The following is a 25,425-nucleotide window of genomic DNA, read 5'->3' as shown; positions in this document are numbered from 1 at the left end:
AAAAAAAAAAAAAAAAAAACATGTCAAAAGAGCATGGAATTGAGGAGTGATGTTGCTTGCTCCCCGAGCCCGGGCCCACTACGTCTTGCCTGTTCGGCCTTACGCCAAATCAGTACTGATTGCAGGTAGTACATCCAGCCAAAGCAGACTAGTACACACATAGCAGTACGTATGTGCTTGCTGCCCCTGACCCTGTCATGCAGGGCTCGCGGACCGCAAGACTCACCTTACATGCTTCTCAAGAAGCAGGGATGCGTCCACTCGAGAGCCCCGGGACTTGGAATTGGGAATCTCGTTACTTGAGTGGATGCTGGCTGTGCCGGTGTGGATATGGGGCCCAACCCAGCAAGCATCTTCGCATCGCAACAAGTGCGGTCCTGTCGCTCGCTACCTTGACGGCTCCAGTCGGACGGTCAGACTCCTCCCCCTCCACGCACACCATCTGGGTCCCAGCAGCGTGTAGCATCCATCCCCTGCACGGCGAGAAGTAGACAAGCACGCACGGCTGGGAAATGATTGTTTATGTTGGACACCTTACACAGGTAGGTACAATCATTCATTCATTTTGAATCTGCCTGTTGTTCAAGGCACTATCCTTGTTGTAGCGTATCTGTGTGTGGTTGATCTTCTTCCTCATCCGCTGTTGAGTTTTTCTCTCCTGCTCTTTGCCTCGTCAACATTGCCCCGATCTCGCACCTCGAAAAATTTAATGCCCTTTCTTCCACAAGCTCCTACCGCCTCATTCTATTTTCCCCTCCTCTGGCTCCTTTTTTTTCTTTCTTTTTTTTCTCCGTAGCAAACGACCAACCTCCCGAGCCTAGCGTGTGTCCGCTAAGACTCAGTGGATGTACTGTACAGTACTCTCTGCCCTGCACCCCCAAAGCATTGACCACCAACAACCCAACCACCTACCTTACCTACTTCATCGGAGCTCTGTCTGCACCTGTTAACCCACAGCCGTGTACCTACACCTTCCTACCTACCCACAAATCTTTTTGGACCCCTTCATCCCACGCCCCCCCTTGAAGCCCATCGGATTGAGACCCCCCTCCCCCAGTCGAGACCTGCTAATTGTAGTGGGCTGGGACATGGATGCGTTTTATCCCGCTCTCTTCCCTACGAAGTACGAGCTCTCCCCAGAAACCATATCAGGACATTCCCCCATCGTCCTCCTCAAGTCCACCTCACCCATCAAGTGGCTGAAGGTCTAGATTCGACAGATTCAGCTGAGGTCCGTCCAAGCTTCTTTGCTGAGTCGGATAGATTGAGTCTGCAGCTATTACTACAACTCGAAAGCATAGCCCACCTCCTCGCGTGGTGTATCTCTGTCGACGACTTTTTCTTTTCATCATCTACCCAACATCAAATCCAAACAAACCCTTTTACACTCCCACTACTGGGTCTTGATCCTAAACACCAAAGACACTCCAATAGCCCGCCAGAGAGGAGCTGGCTAGCAGCGCGCACCAGCAAGCAGTCCTAGTCTCGGAGGGAAAGATCCAGAGACAAAGAGAGAAAGAATTAAGGAAGAGCAGCAGCAGAAGTGGAGGAAGCCCGCACCTGCCAACAGCGCAAGCTACAGCCAGACACGTCAAAAATACGCCAAGGTCATCACGCCGCCTCAGACTAGCTCACCTAGCTCGGCCGCCTACTTGGAGTAGTCAAGCCATTCCGCCAACGCGAACGGGAAAAAAAGGACCACCCACTCAACAGATTACGGGCGGATCAGATCTGCCACCACCACCACTAGACCGGAACAGTCAAGCTCCACCCATTCATTCAATTGCTCTATCGTGAGGGCGGCGATCTCGAAAAGCCCATCCGATTCAAGCCCCCCCGCATCACCCTCGTCACTCTATCCTTTTTTCACCCTACTTTGTGTTGTTTTTATCCTTTGCTGCTCTTTTCGTTAGGGCTGTCTTTGGTGATTTCAGCCAGCCACCTGCTCTACACTGATTTGTGTGGCCACGACCGCACACCGAACGACGACCGGACTCAGAGTCGAATGCCAGGGACGACAAGATCTTACCTGAGACCAGGTCCTACAAACCTGTGGCGTGCCGGTTCCTTTGGTACTTCCCCACATCAGTCTTTCCGTGTCTCTATTGCGTATACATTACCTTTTTCAGACAAAACGAGCCCGCCCGGGTATCTTGCCAGCCCTCGAGGTCCGTTGCCGTGGTCTACAGAACGATCCCACTTGAACCGCCCGAGTCTAGGTTCCCATTTTCTTTTCTTTTCTACCCGCGAAGCTCGCACCACCGAGCTCACTTCCCTCCACAACTTTCTTTCTTTCATATCAAGCTTCCCAGATCCCCGGTCCGGACACAACTGCGCACCCAACGCCTTGATCTGAAGACGCTTCTCATTTTCTTCTTCCCGCCATCAAATACTTCCGCTATTGGTGTCGCCGAATAGCCTTCCATTTTACACTTTCAAAACGGCTACTTCATCAGGACATTCCCCTGGTTGCCTGTAAAGCTTAACCTGGGGCGCTCGGCTATTCCAACCTTGTTCATCTGGACCTGGCGCGTGCAGCAGCCCGTCGATCCGATTCCCTACGAACAGCACACGTACATATGCTGTAAGCTATTAAGCCAGCAGTATCACGGCATTGTTCAACAGAAATACAGGAGGTAAGGACCCTGACAATCTACTCTACCTTTCGCGCGCTCGCGCGCGCGACCCATCATGGGGGCTGTCGCATTTGCCTTCTTTTTGGCGTTGAGATCAACAGGAGACATAAGCTTACCTCGCCTTACTTCTTTGCAGGCTCAATCTTGCTATATCTAGCTAGCTAGGCCTTTGAGTTCCCAACAGCACATTCGTCACCAGTTGCGATGTCGACTACGGGACAAGGGAGTCCCCTTGGGACGACCTACGAAGGGTATGTGGCCACCACATACGACGCCTTAATACTCTTCGAGGCATGTCTTTCGGGGTACCTTAACCATGTGCCGCGCCGCCCACACGATCGAGAGCGTGAGAATCTCATTAGAAGTGGCGCCATTTTCATTTACGAGGAGCATTCTTCCGGTATCAAAAGATGGACCGATGGTTACAACTGGAGCCCCAGCAGAATCCTCGGCAACTTTTTGATATACAGAGAGCTTGAGGGACCCTTCCCGCCGGGAGAGAAGAAACGTGCCAGGAAGCCTAACAATAAGAAGCAAGGGGCCAAGAACGAAACCACGAGGACGCACGCCATGATGAATGCCGTTATGGGCAACGGCAACACACCATTATCTGATGAACAGCAGCGGCAACAAGAGGAGCTCAGGCTACTTGTGGGATCGCTCATTGATTCTTACCAATTTAAGATGGACGGCCTGGTCAAGAAGACCATCTCAATAACTTGGCAAGGTGTTAGCCATCACCTTGTCTCATACTACAGCTGCGAGGATGTGTTGAACAAGAGGCTCACTACGCCATCCACCGACCCCAAAATCCGCAACATCCAGCCCAGGTCACAACTATACACAGGCCAAAACTTCCGCAGTCCTGTATCTGATGACTCGATGATTGGACAGCTACCACACAATGGCTCCCTCGATCCGCATGGGATGCCGCACGGATTCGCACCAGCAGGATTTTTACAAGCAGGCATGCCTCACCATCCGCACCATCACCCACAACAAATGATCCCGCAAGGCTGGGGACATTACCCCGGGCATGCGCCTGCCTCTTTTGACCTTCATGTGGCGCAGGCAGGCTTGGGGATGGCGCATGGTGGTCACTTTGGGCCTGGTCACGATTTCGCTTCGGCGTATAACCAATCACATCACCGAGCCTCAGTCAGTGGCCCAGTGACGACAGTGGCTCCCATGGACTCCGGAAGGAGACACTCGACACACATGACTCTACCAATTCACTATGAGCATGGCCTAGCCGCAGGCAATCTTAGCGCGCCTAGTCAGAATCACGAATCTACCCACGGCAATGAGTTGAGTCCGCCAAGCCATGAGGCAAACCCTCCGCACCACGGCTTGGCACACAGCCAGCCCTTTTCCAACCCTAGCGAATTCGCATACAGCGCTGCACCGACAAGTTTTGTGGGTGAGAACTTGCTGTCCTCGGCACCTGCCACAGGCCCGACAGCACCATCTAGCGAATTCAAGACGGCCGAGTTTGGCGGCCACTCTACCGATGGGATGTTTGCTGGCACGGAGCCTTTCAAAACCGAGGGCTACAGCCAACAGCTGCAGTACGGCAACCAAACATTCTCCATGAATTAGGGCCGATTTGTGTTACAAGCAAGCTCATGTCTCAGAATGGCGTTTGGGGTTTATTTTTTTGGAAGGATGATACCTTGGGAGGCTTAGGCAATCTTTTTTTTTCATGTCTTAATTTGGATTATTTGGTTACTATTCTTGCTGTACTTTTTCTACCAGGGGAGGACTTGACAAAGAGCATGCACATAACATCCTACTGTGCGATTCGTATGATAGCGAAGAGGGGTCCGAAAAAGGACTGAAGCATGTGGACGTATGTTCGCCTGAATACATATTCTTCAAGCGATTAATTGAATTCCGTCAAATGGGCATCATGTTTTTTTTTTACGACCGACACCGAACTTGGAAACCCACAAAGGCGCCCTGGTATGGTATCATGCCAAGAACTCAGGGGCTGATTTCCTCAGCCATGAAGTCACAATTTTGTGTACCGACTTATATAGTATATGGCCAGTTAGAGCCTGACGAGGACGATCAAGGGCTGACCCGCAATGGCTGCTGTGGAACCAAGGTGGTTTTTAGGACCAAGATTAACCTATAGTACGGGTAATATTACCAGGTGCTTTCGGTGAGCGAATCGATGCCTTGTACAGTTTCTCAACACCGTGCGAAGAGAATGACTTCCATTAATGGCCCAAGCTCGCGCAAAGCTCTCTCTTTACGGTCATCTTTGCACGTGAAGGTGTGAGATTGAATCAGGCAAGGGACCAACGAATGAATGCGTCTCTCCCGAACCTGGCAATCATTGGCACGTGTCTAGCTACGCAAACGAGTAAGAAGAAAAGAAGAGAAAAAAAAAAACCAAAAACAAGAGACCAAACATAAGACAAACAAAACAGATCAATTTAGCACGACGCAGCAGCAGCAGCAGCAGTAGCCGCGCGCCTCTGGAGAATGCGCTGCGTCGTATGCCAGCCTTCGCGATGCAGAGATTGAGCACCTCGTCCATGGCACTGGCGGGAGGCCGCGTCTCGCCGTCGTCTGTGCTGCTGATGAGGTCAATGACGAAGACTACGACGACGATGACATGTGGTCACAATGCTCACCGTATTCTTTCCACCCTCTGTCGGCCAGCAGCAGTTCGTTCATCTGTGGTGCCTGCTGCTGTCACCAAGAGTCTGGTGCTGCCACAGCGGTCATTTTCCATCACGAGACCTTGGCTGTCGCTGGCGAACAAGGAGAACAAGGATGATGGGTATGTGGACATGCATTTCAATCACCCCTCAGCCCCCTAATTTTAATTTTAATTTTTTTTTTTTTTTTTTTTTTTTATCTTTGCCTCTTTGCCCCCTCTACTCATGCCCAAACTCCATAGCAAAGAGCGCCCGACATGATTGATACAGCGAACGACTGACTGACTAACATGCAATGGCCAAACTTTGTTTGATGCCCCTTGTCGCCACAGCCAAAGAGGGACGACCAAGCACCAGACAAAAGTTGGCAGCGCTGCAGAGCCGCTGACAGCGACGCCGGCATCAGGCAAGTCTGCTCTGGCGCGGGAGAACATTTACACGATCCCCAATATTTTGACGGCCTCACGGCTGGTGATTGCGCCCTTTATCGGATATTGCATCGTGCACGACTACCATGCCACGGCCCTGGGCCTCTTTGCCTACGCCGGAGTCTCGGACCTGCTGGATGGCTGGATTGCCCGGCGGTGGAATCAGGGTACCGTCGTCGGTACCATCATTGATCCAATGGCTGACAAGATGCTCATGATGGTATTGACTGTTAGTCTTGCTGTCAAGGGTGCTTTGCCGCGTGAGTTGTGTCCTTGTTTTCTTATTTGTCACGCCCTTCTCGATTGCTTCCATCCCACCCATTTGCAGAGAGGGACAGGTGTGAGTTGCGTTGGATGAGTGCGCGCTAGTCCAGACTCTAAGGCTGTGACAGGTGCTTTGCTTGTATCCTGACTCTATCAAACCTGTATCCCGCTTCTACAAGCTCGTAATGTGGCCAGTTGGGAGCATCCACCCGCCTTGCCTACCCACCTACATACATATGTTTCCTGGATTTTCGAGGTCCGGACACTGGCTCACATGTGCCTCGTTTGTAATCGCGTAGTCTGGCTTGTAACTCTCATCATCGGCCGTGACGTTGGTCTGGCATTCTCAGCCATATATTACAGGTGGGTCTCCCTACCGCCACCAAAGACCTTTATGCGATACTGGGACTTTTCGCTGCCCTCTGCCGAGGTGCGGCCGACAACAATCAGCAAATACAACACCTTTCTGCAGCTGGCTCTCATGGGGTTGACCACTACCGCCCCTGTGGTCCCGTACGACCTTGATGGGGCGCTGGCTGTCATGCAGTAAGTTCATCCTCGCATATCGACATTTTTAGCCTTTTTTTTTTTTTTTTTTTTTTTTTTTGTCTTTGTTGGTGCCCACAAAACCCCTTGGGCCGGTTCAGGACGCATGTCAACTAGCTTATGCTTATCGACATTATGAGTTATCTGTCTTCCTGAGCGGGGTCTTTGGGCTTTGACCCTACCTGCACGATCATGACTAACTGCGTTGCCATCTTGTTTAGTTGGGTTGTGGCCGTCACGACAGTCTGGAGTGGCGCTAGCTATGTTTTCAGCAAGGACGCTGTGAAAATTCTGTCACAGGCAAAGGCCGCCGACAAGAAGCTGAAGTAGTCCTGAGTACAGGTGGCAAGGAGGGGGCGTGGGTGGTTGATAATTCCCGAAATACGTACCTACCTATTGTAATGATGAGACTAGATAGTGTAAAGTCTAAAATCCAAAGTGTATACTATTTTCACCCTATCGAGACCGGCTGTGGGATTTTACTTCTAATAAGACAGCATGCAAGTATCCCAAAGAGGACGATATACGTCATTTGTCTATTATAACTACACGCCCAGCTATTCTGTATTTCCCTTCCTGGATCTCTTCTCGCTCTTAGCTGACCATTGATCCAACGATGTCACTGTGTTTCGTGATGGGTAGCAAAGACGTGACACGCTACTCGAGAGGACGAAGCTTACCTTGAAGAGCTTCGAATGATTAAGCCAGCTGACTTCCTCGTAGCTAACCGTCAAGTCTGAGTTGGTCAAAGAAAAAAAAAAGAAGAAAAATAAAGGTGATACGCGGGTCTTGCGCGGGCAGTATCAATAACATCGCGTCGCATCAATACCCTCAACTGGCCTGAAAATGTTTCAACTATAACCTTTATCCGTCAATTTGTTTTTCTCTTTTTTTCGAATTCAGTAATTCCCAGGTACCAAAGTTTAAAATTCAGTCGCAGGGAGAAAAAAATATAGAAAGAAAGAAGAAAAATCCCCCAAGAAGGTAAGGGTAGAAACAGACTTTTTTTCCAGAGCCAGACAAGGTTTGCCGGGCCGTAGCGGAACTTGACCCCCGAGAAAGGAGGGGAGGGTGAGGGAAAATAAAAAAATAGAGAACTGAAAGGGGGGGCGGATTCAATCACAAATGGAAACAATCCAAAAACTTGTGACGGGGGAAGTGGAGGGGTTGGTTGTTCGGCCAGATGCAAAAAGTGAAAACAACAAAAAAAAAAAAAAAAAAGACCGTCGGCCCTGAAAATTTACGGGTGCCTGACGTTAGTAACCGAGGGCTTAAAATACATACTATGTAGTAAAAATCAAAGAGGCATTCTATCCATCCATCCCATATCCTTTGACGACGGTGGCTATATATACATGTGTATGTATACATGTTTTTCTGCCTTGTGTTGTGAACAGTATGATATGTGTTAGAAACAGAAACAAAAAATAAAATAAAGATATGCTCATGTACACAATCGTCTTGTAGGAATGAAGCAGATAACGTTACTCCTTCTTCTTCTTCATCGATTCATCACACATGTTGTTCTCTACACTAATCGGTAAGTGCAACACCATTAGAGTACCGCTGCAGCCTTGTGAAGGAAAAAAAAGAGAAAAAAAAAAAAGACTATTTGGGCCAAAATCTTTGGGCCCAGGATGCTCCGGCAGAGCTTTGTTTTCTATTAGAGTTTAGCACCGTTTCCCCTTGTTTTGTTTCTTCTGGGCGTGTTGAACATAGTCAGCCCCAAATTGGCGACTGGGATTCTCGTCCGGTGTTTTTTATCAGTGTTGTTATTATTCAGTCATGACTCTTGCCCTAGTACCCTACAGTACCTACTATAGTACACAATCGCCGCGTCATCTTTGGCCGCATAGAGCTACCATTTCGTAGTGTTACATGGTTTCTATAGGTAAGATACCTAGCTCTTAGCTCGATATATATACTATGTACAGATAATGGTCGTTACATGGTGTTACAATTGTCTCATGGGTCGTAATTATACACAACAAGCTCTCCCCCACCCCCACACACGCCCCTCCCTCCTCCTCACCAGGGTGCAACCCTACTCGCGTTTGCTTTGGGGTTAACAAGAAGATGGCTTCAATATTGCGAGACACATGTCTCCTCCTCCTCCTATCCTCCTCCTCGTGCTGAAGAGATGCTGAGTCTATACCGCGGGGGGCGATGCATCCTCGATCCCAGCAGTTGCAGCATCTTGCTCGGGCCAGACAATGCGGCTACTATCTGACTTCTGCCCATAGTTCCGCCTAATGTACAGCAAGAGGTTGAAGGCTCCCGCAGGCGTCATGCCCTCCAACCTCTTGACCTGACCCATAGTTTCGGGTCTGGTTGCCGAGAGGGCCTGCCTCTCTGCGATGCTGATGCCTGTCACGGTCTCGTAGTCGATGTTGGGTGGCAGAATCAGCCCCTCATCCCGCAGGGCACGGTCGCGTACCCGGACGTCCTTCTCAACGTAGGGGGCATACGCCGCCTCCACGGCCACGCGCTCCCTTATCCTGCGCGAGTATTTGTTCAGGTTGGGGAACTTCTTGACAAGCACGCCGTGGTCTGAGGTGATGTCGACCCCGCGGCGGACAATGTCTAGCCCGTTGATGGGGCTGCTGGAGGAGCGGACAGATTCGAAGCCATCCCGTTGCCAAGACTCTGCGCCCTGGGCGACTGAGGCCAGCACTTCGGTCAACTCGGCTATTCGTTCACGCTCAGATTCGAAGCTCGCCCAGCGCGAGTCTGACACGACTCCCCAGGCGCGGCCGCGGGCAGTTAGCCTAGAGTCGGCGTTGTCGGCGCGGGTAGACATGCGGAACTCGGATCGTGAGGTGAACATGCGGTAGGGCTCCGAGACGCCCTTGGTTACCAGGTCGTCAATCATGATGCCGATATAGCCGTCGGCCCGGGTCAAAGTTGCTGCCGGCAAGCCCATTGCTGCGCGTCCGGCGTTAATGCCCGCGACTATGCCCTGTCCTGCCGCTTCTTCGTAGCCGGTCGTGCCGTTGATCTGCCCAGCCAAAAACAAGCCCGAGATGGCTTTTGTCTCTAGTGATGATTTGAGTGACCGTGGGTCCACGTAGTCGTATTCAACTCCGTAACCTGGCTGTAACATCTTGACGTTTTCCAACCCGACTATTGTACGCAGGAGTTGCTCTTGGGCCTCGGCAGGGATAGTCATGGATAGGCCGTTGGGGTAGATGACATCCGTGTCGAATCCCTCCGGTTCAAGCCAAACTACATGGGAATCTCTTTGGGCGAATCGAATGACCTTGGCCTCAAGAGACGGACAATACCTTGGGCCCTTGACCGTCTCTCGAATGTGTATCGTCTTGTCGAGGTTTGCACGCACAACGTCGTGCGAGGCTTGGTTGGTATATGTCATGTGGCACAGCAGTTGGTCCTTGACTGCGACGCTGTTGTTCATGAAGCTGAAAGGCATCGGCGGCTCATCGCCGCCATGTTCTTGAAGAATGCCAAAGTTGATGCTCTTCTTGTCCAGCCGCGGCGGCGTCCCGGTCTTTAGCCTCCCGAGCTGGAACCCGGCGTCTCTGAGAGATTTGCTCAGCCCAAACGTCGCAGCCTCACCCATGCGACCCGACGGGAAGGCCTCCAGTCCAATGTGTATCTCGCCGCCCAAGAACGTCCCCGTCGTGATGACGACCTGGTTGGTCATGATCTCCTCGCCAGACGCGAGCCTCACGCCCTTGATCTTGCCCTTGGCGCCGGTGCTCGGGTCCAGGTTCTGGCCGACGATGATGTCGTCGACGCTGTCGACGACGACGTCGAGGTTCGGGTATGATAGCAGCTCCTCCCTCATGTGCTTCTTGTAAAGCTCGCGGTCGATCTGGGCACGAGGGCCCCAGACGGCAGGGCCCTTTTTGCGATTCAGCACCTTGAACTGCACGCCGGCCTTGTCGACCACGCGACCGGCCAGACCGTCGAGGGCGTCGATCTCGCGGATCATGGTGCCCTTTCCTATGCCGCCTATGCTCGGGTTGCATGAGCAGGTGCCGAGGTTGTCTATCTTTGGTGTAACGAGGGCCGTTCGCGCGCCTGCTCGGGCCGCGGCCGCGCAGGCTTCGGCTCCGGCATGTCCGCCACCAATAACGACGACGTCGAAAGTTCTGGTAACGGCAAAAAGCATTGCAGGTTAGCGAGGAGAGAAATTTTTTTCCCAGAAGATTTGAACAGTTGCGTACCTACCTTGCGTGTTCCGACACAGTCGCAAACGTGCGCCGTCGTCCTGCTCGAAAGGCAGCACTAAAAATGAGCCGCCCCGGACGAATAATGCCCGCAGAAATCCGCAAGCTGGGCGCGATCATTGTGCCCCAAGTGTGAGAAGAAAGTCCACACGCCGTTGCCGTGTTTTGCGAATATACGGTTAAGATCGAATCATTATACTGGCGATACTAACACGGACATTGGGTGCAGACAGATAGGTGCATACCTACCTTGCAGGCGGCCTGGAACTTTTTCAAGGGTTTTATCGATTGCGTTCTAGCGCGCCGAACAATTAGATTAGCGGCAGAGGCGCGTTTGCTAATCCTAACCCTAACCCTACCAATGACCCTCCCTCTGTATCAAAGCCTGTTGACCAAGCTCCTTTCAGAGTAGATATCTGCTATCAACAATGCGTGAATCTGAAGATCACGGCTAATGTCTCAAGATATATATATAAATATATAAGCGGTTATTATTGATTGACTATCAGGAGTGCGAGTCCCACACCTATCTACCCCTATCTACGCCCTATCTCCTTCCGCAACCGTCCTGCAGTGGTCGTTGGTGGCGGCTCTGGCCAAGACATAACAGCATCCTCCACCTCCTCCAGAAAACTGTCCGCATTATGTATTGTCGTTCCACCCAAAACCACCCTGACTCCGGGTGTCGAGGCGTTAATGCCTGCCACCGTCTTTGCTTCCTCGTACGTGGCACCTCCAACCATGAACACAATGATATCCTGGGGCTTGTCTCTCGTTGTGGCGCCTCCCTCTACAAAAGGATATTGCTGGTCTCGGAGCTTGCCTTTGATGAGATTCTGCAATGTCATCTCCAGCCTAGGCGAGTGCATAGTGTAGACATTGTCAACACCCTTCAGCCCCTTGAAAGCCTTGGCGCCTGAAAAGATTCCCGTGGACTCGAAGATGTCCGTTATGCCGCCTGCGGCCTGGGACTGCGAGACCGAGTTCTGGTAGTGGAGGACCTTGGTTACCAAGTCCGCCCTTCGCGGAGAGACGCCACCTGCTGCGACCAGTAGATCCACGAGCATCGGCAACGCGCTGGATGGATGTTTCTCATATCGTAGAGCATACAAGGCCACAAGACCGACCTTGTGGTCAGCAGTTACTGATGGGTTTTGAATGAGTTTTTGCACATTCTGTTTTGTTGTTAGTGTTTCTTTGGCTTTTTTGACAGGCCTGTGGGACATGAATCCTCCATCGCGATAAACAGGGACTTTCTTACCTTGAGATCTGCTGCGTGATTGTCGTTGCAGGCCAAACTCTGCTCACACTCACTCACTTCGAGTAGGTTCTCGTCACCCACTCGTCTGCTTAGCTCCGACATCAGATGAACATGTTTGCTCACATTTCCCGATAGTTTTCGAAACTCGGGGTATTCTTCCACAAAGCGCTTCATGTCTGCGATAGACTCAAGTTGGACGTTGTTCTTGTGCTTTGTTTGGAACTGCTCAACGTAGTCCTTGACGTTGGATCCCAAATCACCAAAATTCAAGTACATGTTCTTCTTGAAGAACGGGTCCTGGTCTTGCGACAAGACAATTTCTTTAAGGTCAGGATTAACATTTGCCACGTCACTGAGATCTACTCGACCATTCTTGATACCGAGGAGCTGATGGACCATGGCTTGGTACGTCCACTGGCTCAGAAGCGGTGTTATGGGATCATCGCGCCGATCAAGTATGAGCAGTATCGGCGGAGTATCGACCTTTCGAAAGTCAAAGAGCTGGCTTTCTTGGGTCATGTGGTACCGCACCTCAGTGGCCAATTTCTTGGTCATTAGACTGCTCTTCTCGTACCTGATCAGGGGCTTCTTCTTCAGGGCCAACAGCACGGCGAGAATTCCTTCTGTGGCACGCTGCAACGAGTCGGCGTTCCACATGTTGGGATCGGTACTCCATAACCTGTTCTGCGGCAAGCTGAGGTTAAGGGAAAAGAGGTCTGGGTTGATGACGATAAAGTCGGCAAAGTGCTCCTGGACGGCCTTGACAACTTCGTGGTCATCCGCCTCGGCCAGTCGTTCCAGAGATGATTTCTTGACAACGTTGCTAAAGTACAGATAGTACTCGCCGTACTTGGGTTCCCTCAGTTCGTCGATCAGAAACTGTATGGAATCCGGAGATGGGCGCACGAAGCAGTAGCAGCGCAGGTGGCGCATCTTCTCCCGGTTGACATTATCCAGACGGTCGGTCAGGTAGACCTCGTGATTAAGTAAGGCAGACTGCGTGACAGCTGTTGATAGAATCGGGACGGTGTCTCTGTCCAATAGCAAGATCTTCATCTTGGCCGACTGTGTCCCCGTCGTACTATCACCGGTCGATATCATCTTGGTGATGTAGCCGGAGACGGCCTGAACGACATCCATCCTGAAGCAGGTTGGCCTGCCTCTTGGGCAGGCAATCTGTTACTCGGAGTCTATTGCCGAGAGAAGGGCTATAAAGCAGGTCTGGGTGAAAGAAAGCGCGACTTGTTTGCACCGCGTCGATTCCCGCAATTTGTTGATGGAGATGTGTTGGATGTGCTCTCCTCTTCTTTGATTCTCAACTCGAACGGCTAGCGACGTCTCTCGTTGCTTTGTTGCCTGGATTACAGAGTATCCAGTGTTCGAATGAATCTGTCCTCACCGACAGCAAATGAATGTAATTCAAATCAAGCCAAAATTGCAGCGCAAACACTCTCCCAAACTTTGATTCATTTGGCTAGAGAGAAATATGAAGCCAATGCCTCAAGACCAAGTGTTCCGAGTCTTGGAATATCTCTCAGCACCAATGAAGCCGTACCGTATTACCGGTCAAGTTATAATTGGAGTGAACACAGACTGTACTGATCTGATACCGTGACGATGTTGTGGAGCAGAACCGCTGCTCGCCGCCGGAAGGAGTGGCCGCATCAGCATCCCGACAGACTGGCCCCACTGGCCGCGGGGAATGGATGTGGGGCATTCAGGCTCGGGACTGAGGTCACGTCACTGCGCCGACAAAACTTCGAGGGTCACATACGAAAAACTCAATTAATTATACGACAGCTACTTCGTACATACTTCGTAGGTGCCCAAACCACCCACTGGCGTGTGTCTTACACATAATCTCCTGGCAATTGCTGGCAACAATGTTTCTTGCCACAAGTCGCAGCTATGACACCAGATTCCTGCCCTGTTCGGCCTGAACCAACGTGAGCTCTCTCCCATTTGCAGCTGCGTCCCGGGCTAGGCTTTGGCGGAAAACATGTAGCACTGACATATGTCTAACACAATGCGTTGTGGGGAAACTTGTTCAATCGTAGACTATCCTTCACGCAAGGTCTAATAGTCGGGCAGCTATCGGTCGTTCTTTTGATTGCAGCCTTCATCAAGTTCTTTATTTTCGGCGATCCTCCCTCTCCAGAAGAGACGGCAAGCTTGCGCGCAAGCGAACGACGATCCCGCACTCTCGCCCATAAAAAGTCCCTGCTGAGCCTCAGGACATCGAATCAGCGCCCTGGCAGCCAGCAGCAGCAACAATCGGTGCTCAATAGGAAGAAATCCAGCATACTCCGATCCGGACCGCCCTCCCTGACCATCGGTTCAATCCTCAACAAGACATACTACAGAGTTGAAAGCCACCAGCCAGAGAGCTTGGACTGGTTCAACGTGCTAGTGGCGCAGACCATTGCTCAGTTCCGCAGTGATGCCCAGCACGACGATGCTATCCTAACCTCCCTGACAAAGGCCCTCAATGGTACCAGCCGCCCTAGCTTCTTGGACGAGATCCGCGTCACCGAGCTCAGCCTAGGCGAGGACTTTCCCATATTCAGCAACTGCCGTATCATCCCCGTAGACGAGGATGGCCTTGACTTTGGGCCTGGGAAGGCTTTTGATGCAAACATGGCCACCCGCGACGGTGGCACCCTGCAGGCTCGTATGGATGTGGACCTGAGCGACATGATAACGCTCGCTCTGGAGACCAAGTTGCTTCTCAACTACCCCAAGAATCTCACCGCTGTGCTGCCTGTTGCCCTCGCTGTTTCTGTGGTGCGCTTCAGCGGCACTCTCGCCATATCATTTATCCCAAGCAATCCGAGCCAGTCTACACCAACCAAGATGGTGTTCAACTTTCTCGACGATTACCGCCTGGATTTCTCCATCCGTAGCCTCGTCGGCAGTCGCTCGCGCCTCCAGGACGTGCCGAAGATCGCGCAGCTGGTCGAGTCGCGGCTTCACCGCTGGTTCGACGAGCGCTGCGTGGAGCCCAGATTCCAGGAGATCCCGCTGCCTAGCATGTGGCCGCGCAAGAAGAACACCCGGGGTGGCGACGATGCCATTGCGGATGTGGAGCGTTCCATGAGCAAAGCCAAAGGCGCCGACGTTGCGCGGGATCTGAGGAGGGAGGTTTTGGTTGAGGCGGAGGCCCGTCAGGCCGCGCAGAGGGATTCCCTTCGATACAGGAGACCGCGTGCCGACGATGCTTTCCCTATGCCGGGATCGCTGGCTGTGGACGATTGATTATGCAAGTGTCATGTCCACAAAGATGATCATCCTTAGATATGAGAAAAATGATTCAAGGCAATAAACAGTTCAACCCTAGATATTTCCCGTGTTACCCTACTGCAATCTCACAGTATAGCACAAGCGTGTTTTAGATAGACTTGACATGATAAATATCAAGCCAAGGGGGGGGGCGAGACAGGATGTGACATTAGACCACCTGATGGCTCTATATGACACTAGACTAGTGCTTGGCAGGAAAAATAGAATTGACCTACAGATTGGGATGTAAACATAGAAACTCGCTCCAAGCAATACGTGCGATCTATATGGATAGCATCAACATTGAAAAAGTCCAGGATCGCGAAGTCCATTCTACAAAAAGAGTGCTTTTGTTTAAGAATTTAAAAACAAACCCGCTTCAGCATCGACCATTCCTCTTTTCTTTCCTCCCCCTCTCCAATTACTGAATCAAAGCAAGCTCTAGGGGGCTCTTGGTAAGCGAAAAGATGTTCTGGTAAAACAGCACGGCTCCGGTCACGAGCAGCACGTAGTATGCCACCGTGAGCACCGTGGCCTTGGACTGGTGCGCCGGTCCATCCCCGGCAAACTCGCCAGCGGCGGCGGGCGGCTCCACGCGGCCCCAGAGCCTCGGCAGGCCCATCGAGTTGCAAAATGCGTGGATCAGACACACGCTCAACAGGCTGCCGCCCCTGAGGAAGACAAAGGTGGCGTACGCGCCAAACAGCGTGGTGAAGCAGAACTGGAAGACGGACCTCATGGCGGCGGCGGTGACCGGCACCTGGGGGTGCGATATGCGGAACTCGTAAAAGTGGTTCATGTGGGCGAGCCCAAAGATGATGGGCGTCAGGAAGATGGTCTTGTTGACCGAGGTCCTGGCAAGCAGCATCAGGGGGATGCCGGCGGAGCGGAAGAGGATTTCCTCCGTCACGGGACCCTATTCACAACGGCGTTGACAGGTGAGCACATGATATAATATGCGAAAGAGATGGAAGATGGATAGATGGATTCTTACGGCAACAATATTACGCCACGTTGTCCACTCGCCAAAGAGCTCATACACCGGCGTGAGGGCGATCCACTCGCGCCAGCCACGCTCGACCACGAAGTACTCAAACAGCGGCCCCAGGAATAGAAGCATGGTCAGGGCGAGAGATTTAGCGGTCTCGACAAAGCCCACGGGCCAATAGCCCATCATCCGCAGGGCGCCCATCGGCGTAATCTGGCCATCCTTGGTGACGACGAAAAAGGTTGCCAGGGAACAGATCAGGCAGGATATCAACACTGACGTGATGCGGGCCCGGATGACAGACGGGGCATCACGAGATAGCTGGGCGGACGGCCTGGTGCGGGATGAGAGATAGAACGGCACCACGTAGACAGCAGTATAGAGGATCTAGGGGTCCCCCCTCCCATGGCATTTTGTGAGTATGGTACGGTGGGCATCCGGGAGACCAAAGTTGGAAGAGAAGGGCTGTCGCATAGACATATCCAACAAAACAGTTGGCATACAGAAACATCACTTGTAATAAAATTGACCGACTTACAAGGAGGAGAACGGCGGTACGGGTGGTGATCGGTGGTGGAGTCTCTACCGCTGTCATAGTTTCACGTCAGCAAGGCACGGGCATTTCCGACGAAACTCAAAGTGTTGACAGGGTTGACAGCATCAAAATCTCTATGCTGTGGCCACAAACCGAGTCAAAGACGAATTGCATATACTCACGCTTCTTGCCAATGAGCTTGTCGAGAATGCCTTGCACAGAAGGCATCGCTTTTGTGTTGGATATGGGAGTTTTGTGGCGCTATTTGGCACCAGTCGATTGCGTGGATTGTAACTGAAAAAAAAAAAAAAAAAAGCTCAAGATCGCACTGCAGTCTAGAACAACTTTTGGAGAAATAAAACGAGAATAGACTATTGATTGGATAACTGGACACCACGTAGAACAGAAATTTGTCGGGCGCTTATGCTAAAGATTGACGGCGAAAAATTGACAGGCAAAGAATAAACGACAGAAAATAAGATCGACCGTGCTGCGGCCCAAGACGCGGACGATTATGCAATGTTGTTTGAATGGAAGTAGCCTGGTCTGATTGTACTCGGTAGCAAGGAGTCGCCTAGAGTTCAAGGGATGCCCAAACCTTGGCATCGATAAGAGTGGGATTTCTGTCCCTTACGCGCGGCAAGTCTGGGAAATGATCATTTGAGACAGAAACAGAAAGGAATGAAAACAAATAAACATACAGCAATAGCGTATTCACAAGTAGTTAAACTGTTGATTTTGTGTTGTTGTGAGTGATATTTGCTGTCCGTCAACATTTCAGAGACCAAGTTTCCCTAGGTAGGTACCTAGGACTACTACATACATGGTGGGGGAATGTTTCTTGTGTTCAGTTCAGAACTTCAGACTGACTCCAAAAGGATGGATGGACCAGAAGCCCCACAAGTAGGATCGGGCCATTTCAAAATGCGCCGGCCGGAAAATGATCAAAGCCAATTTCAGGACCCATTCGCTACTTGGGGTAAGTAACTTCTTCCGCCCGCTCACCCACCTACCACGTACCTACCTTTTCACGGAAGCTTCCATGGCGATTAGGTTGGTTGCTTTACTTAGTTGAAAACTACTATTGACGGGAGTGTATTACGTAGCACATGTGTATCTTGTGGTGTCCTAGCGTTAAAGATTGAGTAGGCGGGCGTTTGTGTTCCTGGCGTGAAGACTTTGACAAGCACTATCCATGTCCACAAGCTCGAACCTTAGGATATAGCTGCAAGCGCGCGACTACGTGGCATGCAAATAGCCTATTTCTAGACCAGACGCTATGGAATTTCCCCTGGTTCTACTCGGTCCTGAATAAACGTTTCATACGGGTTGATAGAAGAAAAAAGAAAAGAAAACAAGAAGCAACGACGAAATGCATGACTAACTTCGTGTCAATCAAAATTAATTGAGAAAAAAGTTGTATTTTCCAAGGCGCAGTTAAGTCCTGAACCAGTAATTAAAGATATCTTCCATGGTAACATCGGGGCCAGCATGATCGTCACACACACGCACACAAATCACATACGCAGTAGCAATCTTCTGTCTCCCTTTAAATGAAAAGACAGGGGATGGAGCTGACACGAAAACTCGCGTCGCCGCGTCTCTGAAATGAGGTTGGCTGAGCTACTTGGCCCAATAGGCACAGGCACAGGCAAGTGGGTGAGCTCCGCTCCATCGTGGGCTCCGAGCCTGGGGGCCCAGAGCGGGATTCCACAAGGTGAATTCAAAGGAAAGGGCGGCAAGGCGGCCAGGAAACAGCAGAGCTGTGGTCAAAAAAACCAGAACTGGCTGGATTGGTACTTTTTACAGGGGGCGCAGCCTTCTTGGTCTCGACCCTGGAGGGTCAAAAAATCTTCCTTCCACTTGCGGGGAGGCTGCAGGGGTTTTCACCTCCTGATGATAGTGGAAGGGGTATTATAGAGAAAAAGAAAACTTGGGAACTGGGGCCTTATCATGCCGAATCGCCAATCGTCGATTCGACTCTTTATGTGCGAGCATTAAATATCTATCTATATACGATTGGGTGTGATGTATAAAATAACTGTGAAGCGGTTATTGAAACCAACAGATATGCAACCGACGACCGGGACTAATGCATAAGCTGCAGTTTGCCGTTGGCCAACAACCAGTAATTTTTGGGATCTCGTGCGGCGTTGCTACTACTCATGTCCCAAATTTGGACCTGCAGTAGTAGAGTTCCTTTGCAGCTGTTATTGACGCAGGGAGATGGGGTCCGGGACGTGCTTCGCTATCCAGGCTTGCCAGGATGGATCTTGGGTATTCAGCGGTAGGTGACGATGGGCGGCGATTTGCACAAAAAAAAAAAAAAAACTTTTCTGTGTTATTTGCTCTTTGCGGCATTTGATATTCAAATACCCACATTTAACATCCGAGAACCGACCTCTTTGATTATTATCACTTATTAAATTTTTTCGTCCAGGGTTCCACGACTTCCACCGCCATTTTGTACATCGGCTGACAGCTCGATGCGCAAGATGCATGGGGAATGTCATAACGAGGTATCAAACAAAGTCCAAGGAAGCTGCTTGTCAGTTGTCCGTGCTTGTTTACAAAACAAAACAAAGACGTTTATGAGAGTTTGGTCACGTCTATATGCACAAATGGAAAGCACGGAACCCAAGACATATGGAGGTGCGCAAACGTCGAGTTTTGTTCCATGCCATCTATCTTTGCTTCTAGCGCCCTGCACCACCTCATGGTCTGGCGCGCCGGTGGCTGCACTAGGAGCATTAGTAGCCCGCGGGCCGCAACCACGGCGCCCATGCATTGGGCTGTACGGTAGGTATCATACCGTACTGTACTGTTCTGTAGGTTACGAAGTACGCATTCCAAAAACCGAACCAGAATATTCCAAGAAATATACTTTGTAGATAATGTCACAGTGCAGCTCCCATCATGCAGGTTCATGTACTCAAAAAAAACGAATGCAACGATGAAATGACACGCGAGCGAATCAGATGACAGTTCCTTTCTCCATATGAACCAACGAGGCGGTCAAAATGTACTGGTTTTGGTCTGACTGGTTCGCGCTCTTGTGGCCCTGTCGCCCAGCCCTGGACGTTCCTCCTGAGGTCTGCATGGCTTGAACAGCCGCATAGCTCTCGTCCAATGGATCGACCTAGTTTCTTCGCTCAAGTTTCCTGTGGACAGACCCATACCGGATGATGTACCAAACGTTTTGGTGGGCTCCCCGATGTGCACACCCTGGACAAAGTACAGCCGCGCTATTTGATGCGGCGCACCTTTTATCCTGTCGCCTCCTGCCTGCCACCTTCAGCTAACCAGAATGAGACCGAGACAGGTACAGAGAAAAGAGGGAGGAGAGCGATCAGGGAAAAAGAGGAGCTCTCCCAGTTATTGTACCTAACTAATATGCAGCACCCCATCCCCAAGTCTCTTTTTGGACAGTTGCTTTCGTTTGTCAATTCTTCTTGTCTCCTTGGGTGGTGTGCTTGTTGCTTGGATGGGAATCCCTAGCTAGCTTGACCTGACCAACCCACGTACGTATGTTGGCACGAGCAAAGGGTCATCTATCTATCTCATCGACTAAAAAACGCGCCAGTCCGGTCGATATCATGCTAAAGCAGCATTTCCCCGGCAGCCGCACGTCCAAGTCGATATACCCTCCTCGCCGCTAATAAGGTCGACTCCCATACTTTGATGAGCACCAGCAACGCTTTAACTCTTCTTTGACTATCTTTAATCCCGTTTGGACTTTATGCTCCTACACGTCGCTCTCTTTTAGACTCAGTCGCACGCTCCCTACAGAATATTTCTTTTACTTCTTCTTTTGTTTCTTTTCCCGTTCATCATTCCGTCCCCTTTTTTTCTTACATTTTTTATTTTTGTTTTATTTTATCTTGATTGCCACAAGAAACGTCACGACAACGCCCCAGAGTTAGTGTGTGGAAATTGGCTGAACAGTACTATCGATCTCTGGCGCCCACACGAACGAATAGCGACAAACGATTTTTACGATCGCCGAATAACCATCGCCTGGCCATTATCCCCGCAAAAGCGCGGGTGAGCAACTGTTCTTTTTCTTTTCTGCGGGTTAAATACGGCTTCATCAAGACGAAATTACGATAGCACGCAGCGAAAGGAACCTTTTTTTTTTCTCTCCTAGGACGGCAGTTGCCCTGGATTATTCTTAATGACAACGACGACCAACGAAACTCAAAACGACTCTTTTGCGACACGAACACCTACCTGTACGACGGATAACAGCAGTCCCTAGCAACAGGGCAGCTTTAACGACTCATCATCGCCAGTTATCATCTATTTGTTTTCGCACCAAAGAAAGGCACCGTCGATTCGGGACTGACCGATTTGGACTTCATTGGACCGTGCTGGCTGGCAAGTCTAGAACTTAGTCAGAGCTGGCGGAGCTCCGGGAAATTCCTGTCCTGCTGTGTGGGCTAGGCTTACTGAATCGAATCGAATCAAGGGCGAACATGGCCAGAATCTAAGCCAGTCGCTATTTTCGTGTCCTGATCGCGCAAAAGACCTCAAATCACGGGACCGCACTGCACGTGCCTGGTCCCGGTCGAGAGGTTCAACAGAAATGTCGGGGCCACCACCGCCACCAAAGGACCATAACTCGCGGCGAACGTCTACCACCAGCAGCAACTCTCAATCCAACAGCAGCAGTCATGGCATTCGTATCGTCCCCTACACGCCACCAAAGATTGTTCACGGTCAATCTGAAGGTTGGGGGGGAGGAGGGCGGCGCACATCGAGCCAATCGTCGTTCGCATCGTCCTCGCAGCACCAACAACAGCTTCAGCAATTGTACAATGAGCGACCCCAATCGCTATTGCTGCAGCAGGCACAGCCACAGCCACGCTATAGCTATCCACAACTGCCAAAACCCGAACCCGCTTATTATCAAGGCTCTGGGGACGAGGGCGGGCGCAGCCAGGGAAATTCAGCAAATGTCGTCTCGGCTAATCGATTGGCCGATACCAAAGGGGGTCTGGTTTCAGGCACGAAACCAGCCGCACCACCAAGCGAACCAGCAACCCCTCCACCAGCCCCTGGTGCAGGGCCACCATTGCTTGGCCCCCGCGGCTCCAATTTCATTGCCCTTAATGCGCAATTACACGAACCGCAACCACCAGCGCGCCAATCCTCGAAGCGTCACCTGTCAGTGCCTGCCTCATCAAACTCGGTAGCATCTAGCAGTAACGATGGCGCGACCGGTTCTACTCGCCCAAAGTCGCGGCGCCGCAACTTTGTCGCCATTCATTCCGACAAGACATTTACTCTAGTGCCCCTCGCCAAGACAGGCTTTTTTGACAGCCATACCAACAGCACCACAAGCGGGCGCACCAGCGTTGGGAGTCATGGCCTGTCTTCGGACCCAGGGAGTCTCGGCAGCCGCAGCACTGTAACATCTCCACCGCTGTCCATGTCAACCGTCAGGTCCTCCGGCTCGCATGAAGGCCTGTCAGACGCTTTTTTCTCTGACGCTTTCACTGATGATCGTCCTAATTCGCCAGCCAGTTCTGCGGACACTATCCCTGAGCGGACCCATGACGCGAGCCCACCTTCACCCCCTGTCACTGCCGTTGCCCAATTGGATGATGATCTTATTGGCCCGCAGTCTTCTTCACCCTGGAATTATCGGATGGTCGGCGGCTTGAGGAAAGTTCCCAGCACACCTCACCCTACTCGTTTTCAACCATCTGATGATCGAGACTCGAGTTTATCGCCGCTACTCGAAGCATCTTCGACCCCAACTTCCGACCCGGAGAAGCAGCCCGCTCCTCCAGTACGCTCCCTAATAACCAAAGAGTCCTTTACATCAGTCCAGACCACCTCTACCTTCTCCGACACCGCCAATTACAAGGTCTATTCTCAGAGCTCTCCGCTCCGGAACTCGACAGAGACATTGCCACCGCCGTCCCCCGGTAGCCCTAACGTCCAGCTACTCGGCCAATCATCGCCCGTAGGCCCTTCTTCTTACGACAGCAGCCCTGTTCGCCCTCACGGCAGCTCAGGTAGTGAAGACAACTACGTCGTTCACGGTGAACCCTCGCCATCCCCCGCCGGGCCCCTCGCTGGGAGACCTCGACCCAAGTTCTCCCAAGAGAGTCTAGTCGTACCGCCCCTCCACCCGACGCGCAAAAAGTCCCAAGAAAAATTCGGATACTACAAGCAGCGCTCCAGGGAAAACCTGCGTCGAGATCGACCGTCTTCTTCAAGGTCGACACAGTCAATCTCGTCCGTCATTGCTTCGGACACTGCACGGACCCTATTCGCCGGCGCAGCCTCTATACTCAAGTCTCATAGCGCTACCACAGGGGACAAGTCAAGCAGTGCGTCGCGACTGCAGCCAGATTCATGGGCGGTCTCACCACCAAGTCATTCGGGCTTCGGCAAAAAGACACAATCCTTGACCGTCCCCATGATAGAACCACATCCACACCAATGGAGCTCCCAGCTGTCCACGGTCATGTCGGAGGACGAGGAGGGGAGCAGTCAAGGTGGTTCAAGGTCACTGTCCAGATCGACTCTGAGGCGCGGAGGTAGCATAAGTGGCAGCGGCACCGGCAGCGGGAGTGGTAATGCCAGCGGAGATGAGCGGAGGAACAGTACAGGTTGGGCTAGTAGCACACACAGTCGACAGCTACTGAGCATATCGTCTTCGCTCGCTGCACAACTCGAGGAAAGCCGCTCACAGACGGATTCCTTGGAACGACCGGCAGCAGCGTATGGACGCGGCAATGGTTACTACGGAGATCGAACTGTGCGAGAGCTAGATGAAGATGGCGAGGGCATCACAGATTTACGCCAATTATCCAACCGCCCCTCGCGATCAGGCCTGTCTGGCTTCTTCAGCAGTAGCGACTCTTCCCGTAACCTACATTCCTCAGCAAGCTCTCGTAGCTTTAACTCATCTTCGGTTCCAGGATGGGCCAGAGTCTACTACGGATCAGGCGAACGCAAACAACTCAGTGCGCCATCAATATCTGAGATGTCTGAAGGAAGTCGACCCAGCTCTGCCATGCGTGCCGATCCTGGAAGCCCCAATACCGATCACTTCCCGTTGAATTTATGGAGCCCCAGGAAGCGAGTCAACGAGGTACAGCCCACCGGCGCTGAGCAACGACCCTTTTCAGACACTGGAAGCATGGAGATCGAAAACGCGCCCCCTATGGATGACTGGCGCATCCGCCCTGGGCTGCGCAAAATGACGAGTAGCATATGGTCACCTCACTTGCGACACGACAGGCGCGCCAGCCGGTTTAATGCCTGGGACCCACCGAGTATCAGCTGGAGCGCAGACAGTCATGTTCTCGGCAGGAGGAATGCACAGGTTGCCCTGTTTGTTCTGGGATTCATCTTCCCATTTGCGTGGATGATCGCGGCATTACTTCCGTTACCTGCCGAGCCCCAGCTACAGATGTTGGAAGGCGACAATAGCCAGAGCGAACTTGGAATCCCAGACTCCCTCCGCCGCCGAGTCACCCCCGCCGACGACATTCGATACCAGAGTGCCAAATGGTGGCGCACGCTCAACAGATGCATGTCAGCCGTTGGGCTGATAATAATTGGCGTCGTGATCGGTCTGGTAGTCGTTGGTATACGGCAAGGATGGTACCAGCGCCCCTGAGTGACGCCTCGCACGCTAAACTTTCGCCTGTCTCCACCGGCGAGCCGACGCACCGACGCTATTGATTGCTATATTTATTTATAACTTCTACTTTTTTCATTGGGTCATATTTACTACTTCTTTATTAATGACAATTGCACGCAACGATATGCAGCGGCTTATTACGACCCCGTCGATCACACCTCGGCGTCTCTCCTACCGTCACCCACCTACAACGACACGAACGTCTCTCATAAACAACTCGATAGACTTCTCTTCGTCTCATCTATTTCACCTAGAATACGACTTTACTACCAAACAATTCGATTTTTGTGGTTGCAAATGACCCATGTCGGATCTTACCTTCAAACCTTACTGTATCATTACCCACGGCACTATCTATCTGATTCACTAAACTGCTAGAGACCGGGCGGAAAACCATGTACAAACAAACATTAGCGGAGTTGTCTACTTTTGATACCCCTGGTCAAAATTTCTTTTCTTGGTTTTTTTTTTTTTTTCCTTTCTCTTTTCCCTTTAATTGGGAATGCCAAAAATATTGGATCAGAAATTTTTGGATACGGCACTGTTTGATCATCGTCCCGCTATAATGGAGGCCGAGTCGGATCTAATCCGAAGGACACACACCACAAGCATACTTTTCTACAGGAAATTGCGTGTGTCTCGCAAGGATGCAGAATCCGATTCTGGCCCGAATATAGTAACTCTTTGTCAGTTTTTCAACCAAGCCTTTACAATCCCGAACTTGTCTCATAATTTTTTTCGGTTTTGGTTACACTCGCTCCCGATTTGGATAGGGCATGCGAATTTTGTGACATTGTCAGGCGGCGGGGGGAGAAAAAAAAAATAGCTTAATTTCTTACATATCCTTGGAGGGTAACTAGATCTACTTTAGTCTGAGGTGGGCTAGGACCGGCTGACTATTTTGGATTTTGTTTTTCTTTTTTTATCTTTCTTGGTTTTCGCTGGTCCTTTACCCATTTTCTC

At 51.3% G+C, this 25,425-nt stretch overlaps 8 protein-coding genes across 8 annotated transcripts; 5 read left to right on the top strand and 3 right to left on the bottom strand.

Moving 5' to 3' along the window:
- Window positions 1-49: 49 nt before the first annotated feature.
- PgNI_04558 (uncharacterized protein) lies at window positions 50-463 on the top strand (the record flags this gene model as incomplete). The annotated part of the gene is made up of 2 exons (XM_031124603.1): window positions 50-128; window positions 204-463. 2 exons carry the CDS (start codon window positions 50-52, stop codon window positions 461-463), a joined length of 339 nt encoding a protein of 112 aa, XP_030984880.1.
- Window positions 464-2,840: 2,377 nt separating this feature from the next.
- Window positions 2,841-4,235, top strand: PgNI_04557 (uncharacterized protein; the record flags this gene model as incomplete). Its single annotated transcript, XM_031124602.1, has 1 exon — window positions 2,841-4,235. One exon carries the CDS (start codon window positions 2,841-2,843, stop codon window positions 4,233-4,235), a length of 1,395 nt encoding a protein of 464 aa, XP_030984877.1.
- Window positions 4,236-4,947: 712 nt separating this feature from the next.
- On the top strand, window positions 4,948-7,013 carry PgNI_04556 (uncharacterized protein). Its single transcript, XM_031124601.1, has 4 exons — window positions 4,948-5,427; window positions 5,638-5,993; window positions 6,297-6,543; window positions 6,765-7,013. Exons 1-4 carry the CDS (start codon window positions 5,141-5,143, stop codon window positions 6,871-6,873), a joined length of 999 nt encoding a protein of 332 aa, XP_030983323.1. The 5' UTR covers window positions 4,948-5,140; the 3' UTR covers window positions 6,874-7,013.
- A 1,546-nt stretch (window positions 7,014-8,559) lies between these two features.
- Window positions 8,560-13,605, bottom strand: PgNI_04555 (uncharacterized protein). The gene is made up of 4 exons (XM_031124600.1): window positions 11,998-13,605; window positions 11,281-11,911; window positions 10,738-10,943; window positions 8,560-10,658 (listed from the first exon to the last, which is right to left on the bottom strand). Exons 1-3 carry the CDS (start codon window positions 13,135-13,137, stop codon window positions 10,930-10,932), a joined length of 1,785 nt encoding a protein of 594 aa, XP_030983420.1. The 5' UTR covers window positions 13,138-13,605; the 3' UTR covers window positions 8,560-10,658; window positions 10,738-10,929.
- A 192-nt stretch (window positions 13,606-13,797) lies between these two features.
- On the bottom strand, window positions 13,798-17,266 carry PgNI_04553 (uncharacterized protein). The gene is made up of 5 exons (XM_031124598.1): window positions 16,982-17,266; window positions 16,803-16,852; window positions 16,271-16,651; window positions 14,041-16,192; window positions 13,798-13,933 (listed from the first exon to the last, which is right to left on the bottom strand). The coding sequence occupies exons 1-4, from the start codon at window positions 17,025-17,027 to the stop codon at window positions 15,698-15,700; spliced, it is 972 nt and encodes a 323-aa protein (XP_030983418.1). The 5' UTR covers window positions 17,028-17,266; the 3' UTR covers window positions 13,798-13,933; window positions 14,041-15,697.
- PgNI_04554 (uncharacterized protein) lies at window positions 13,906-15,252 on the top strand (the record flags this gene model as incomplete). The annotated part of the gene is made up of 2 exons (XM_031124599.1): window positions 13,906-13,943; window positions 14,055-15,252. 2 exons carry the CDS (start codon window positions 13,906-13,908, stop codon window positions 15,250-15,252), a joined length of 1,236 nt encoding a protein of 411 aa, XP_030983421.1.
- Window positions 17,267-20,764: 3,498 nt separating the features above from the next.
- PgNI_04552 (uncharacterized protein) lies at window positions 20,765-21,108 on the bottom strand (the record flags this gene model as incomplete). Its single annotated transcript, XM_031124597.1, has 2 exons — window positions 21,030-21,108; window positions 20,765-20,959 (listed from the first exon to the last, which is right to left on the bottom strand). A coding segment is annotated over exon 2 (126 nt), but the record flags the coding sequence as incomplete, so codon positions are not given.
- A 276-nt stretch (window positions 21,109-21,384) lies between these two features.
- On the top strand, window positions 21,385-24,438 carry PgNI_04551 (uncharacterized protein; the record flags this gene model as incomplete). The annotated part of the gene is made up of 1 exon (XM_031124596.1): window positions 21,385-24,438. The coding sequence occupies one exon, from the start codon at window positions 21,385-21,387 to the stop codon at window positions 24,436-24,438; it is 3,054 nt and encodes a 1,017-aa protein (XP_030983416.1).
- Window positions 24,439-25,425: the final 987 nt, after the last annotated feature.

The sequence above is a fragment of the Pyricularia grisea genome, assembly GCF_004355905.1.
Source record: "Pyricularia grisea strain NI907 chromosome Unknown Pyricularia_grisea_NI907_Scaffold_2, whole genome shotgun sequence".
NCBI lineage: Eukaryota > Fungi > Ascomycota > Sordariomycetes > Magnaporthales > Pyriculariaceae > Pyricularia > Pyricularia grisea.
Note: the sequence above shows the minus strand (reverse complement) of the source record. Positions and strands in the feature narration are given on the sequence as shown.

Coding starts and splice junctions, on each gene's coding strand:
- PgNI_04555 (XM_031124600.1), bottom strand. CDS start 13,137: ATGGATGTCGTTCAGGCCGTCTCCGGCTACATCACCAAGATGATATCG. Junction 11,912..11,997: donor ATCACGCAGCAGATCTCAAG/GTAAGAAAGTCC, acceptor ACAACAAAACAG/AATGTGCAAAAACTCATTCA.
- PgNI_04556 (XM_031124601.1), top strand. CDS start 5,141: ATGCCAGCCTTCGCGATGCAGAGATTGAGCACCTCGTCCATGGCACTG. Junction 5,428..5,637: donor AAGGAGAACAAGGATGATGG/GTATGTGGACAT, acceptor TTGTCGCCACAG/CCAAAGAGGGACGACCAAGC. Junction 5,994..6,296: donor TGTCAAGGGTGCTTTGCCGC/GTGAGTTGTGTC, acceptor GTAATCGCGTAG/TCTGGCTTGTAACTCTCATC.
- PgNI_04553 (XM_031124598.1), bottom strand. CDS start 17,027: ATGCCTTCTGTGCAAGGCATTCTCGACAAGCTCATTGGCAAGAAGC. Junction 16,853..16,981: donor CAAGCTCATTGGCAAGAAGC/GTGAGTATATGC, acceptor AAACTATGACAG/CGGTAGAGACTCCACCACCG. Junction 16,193..16,270: donor CGTGGCGTAATATTGTTGCC/GTAAGAATCCAT, acceptor CGTTGTGAATAG/GGTCCCGTGACGGAGGAAAT.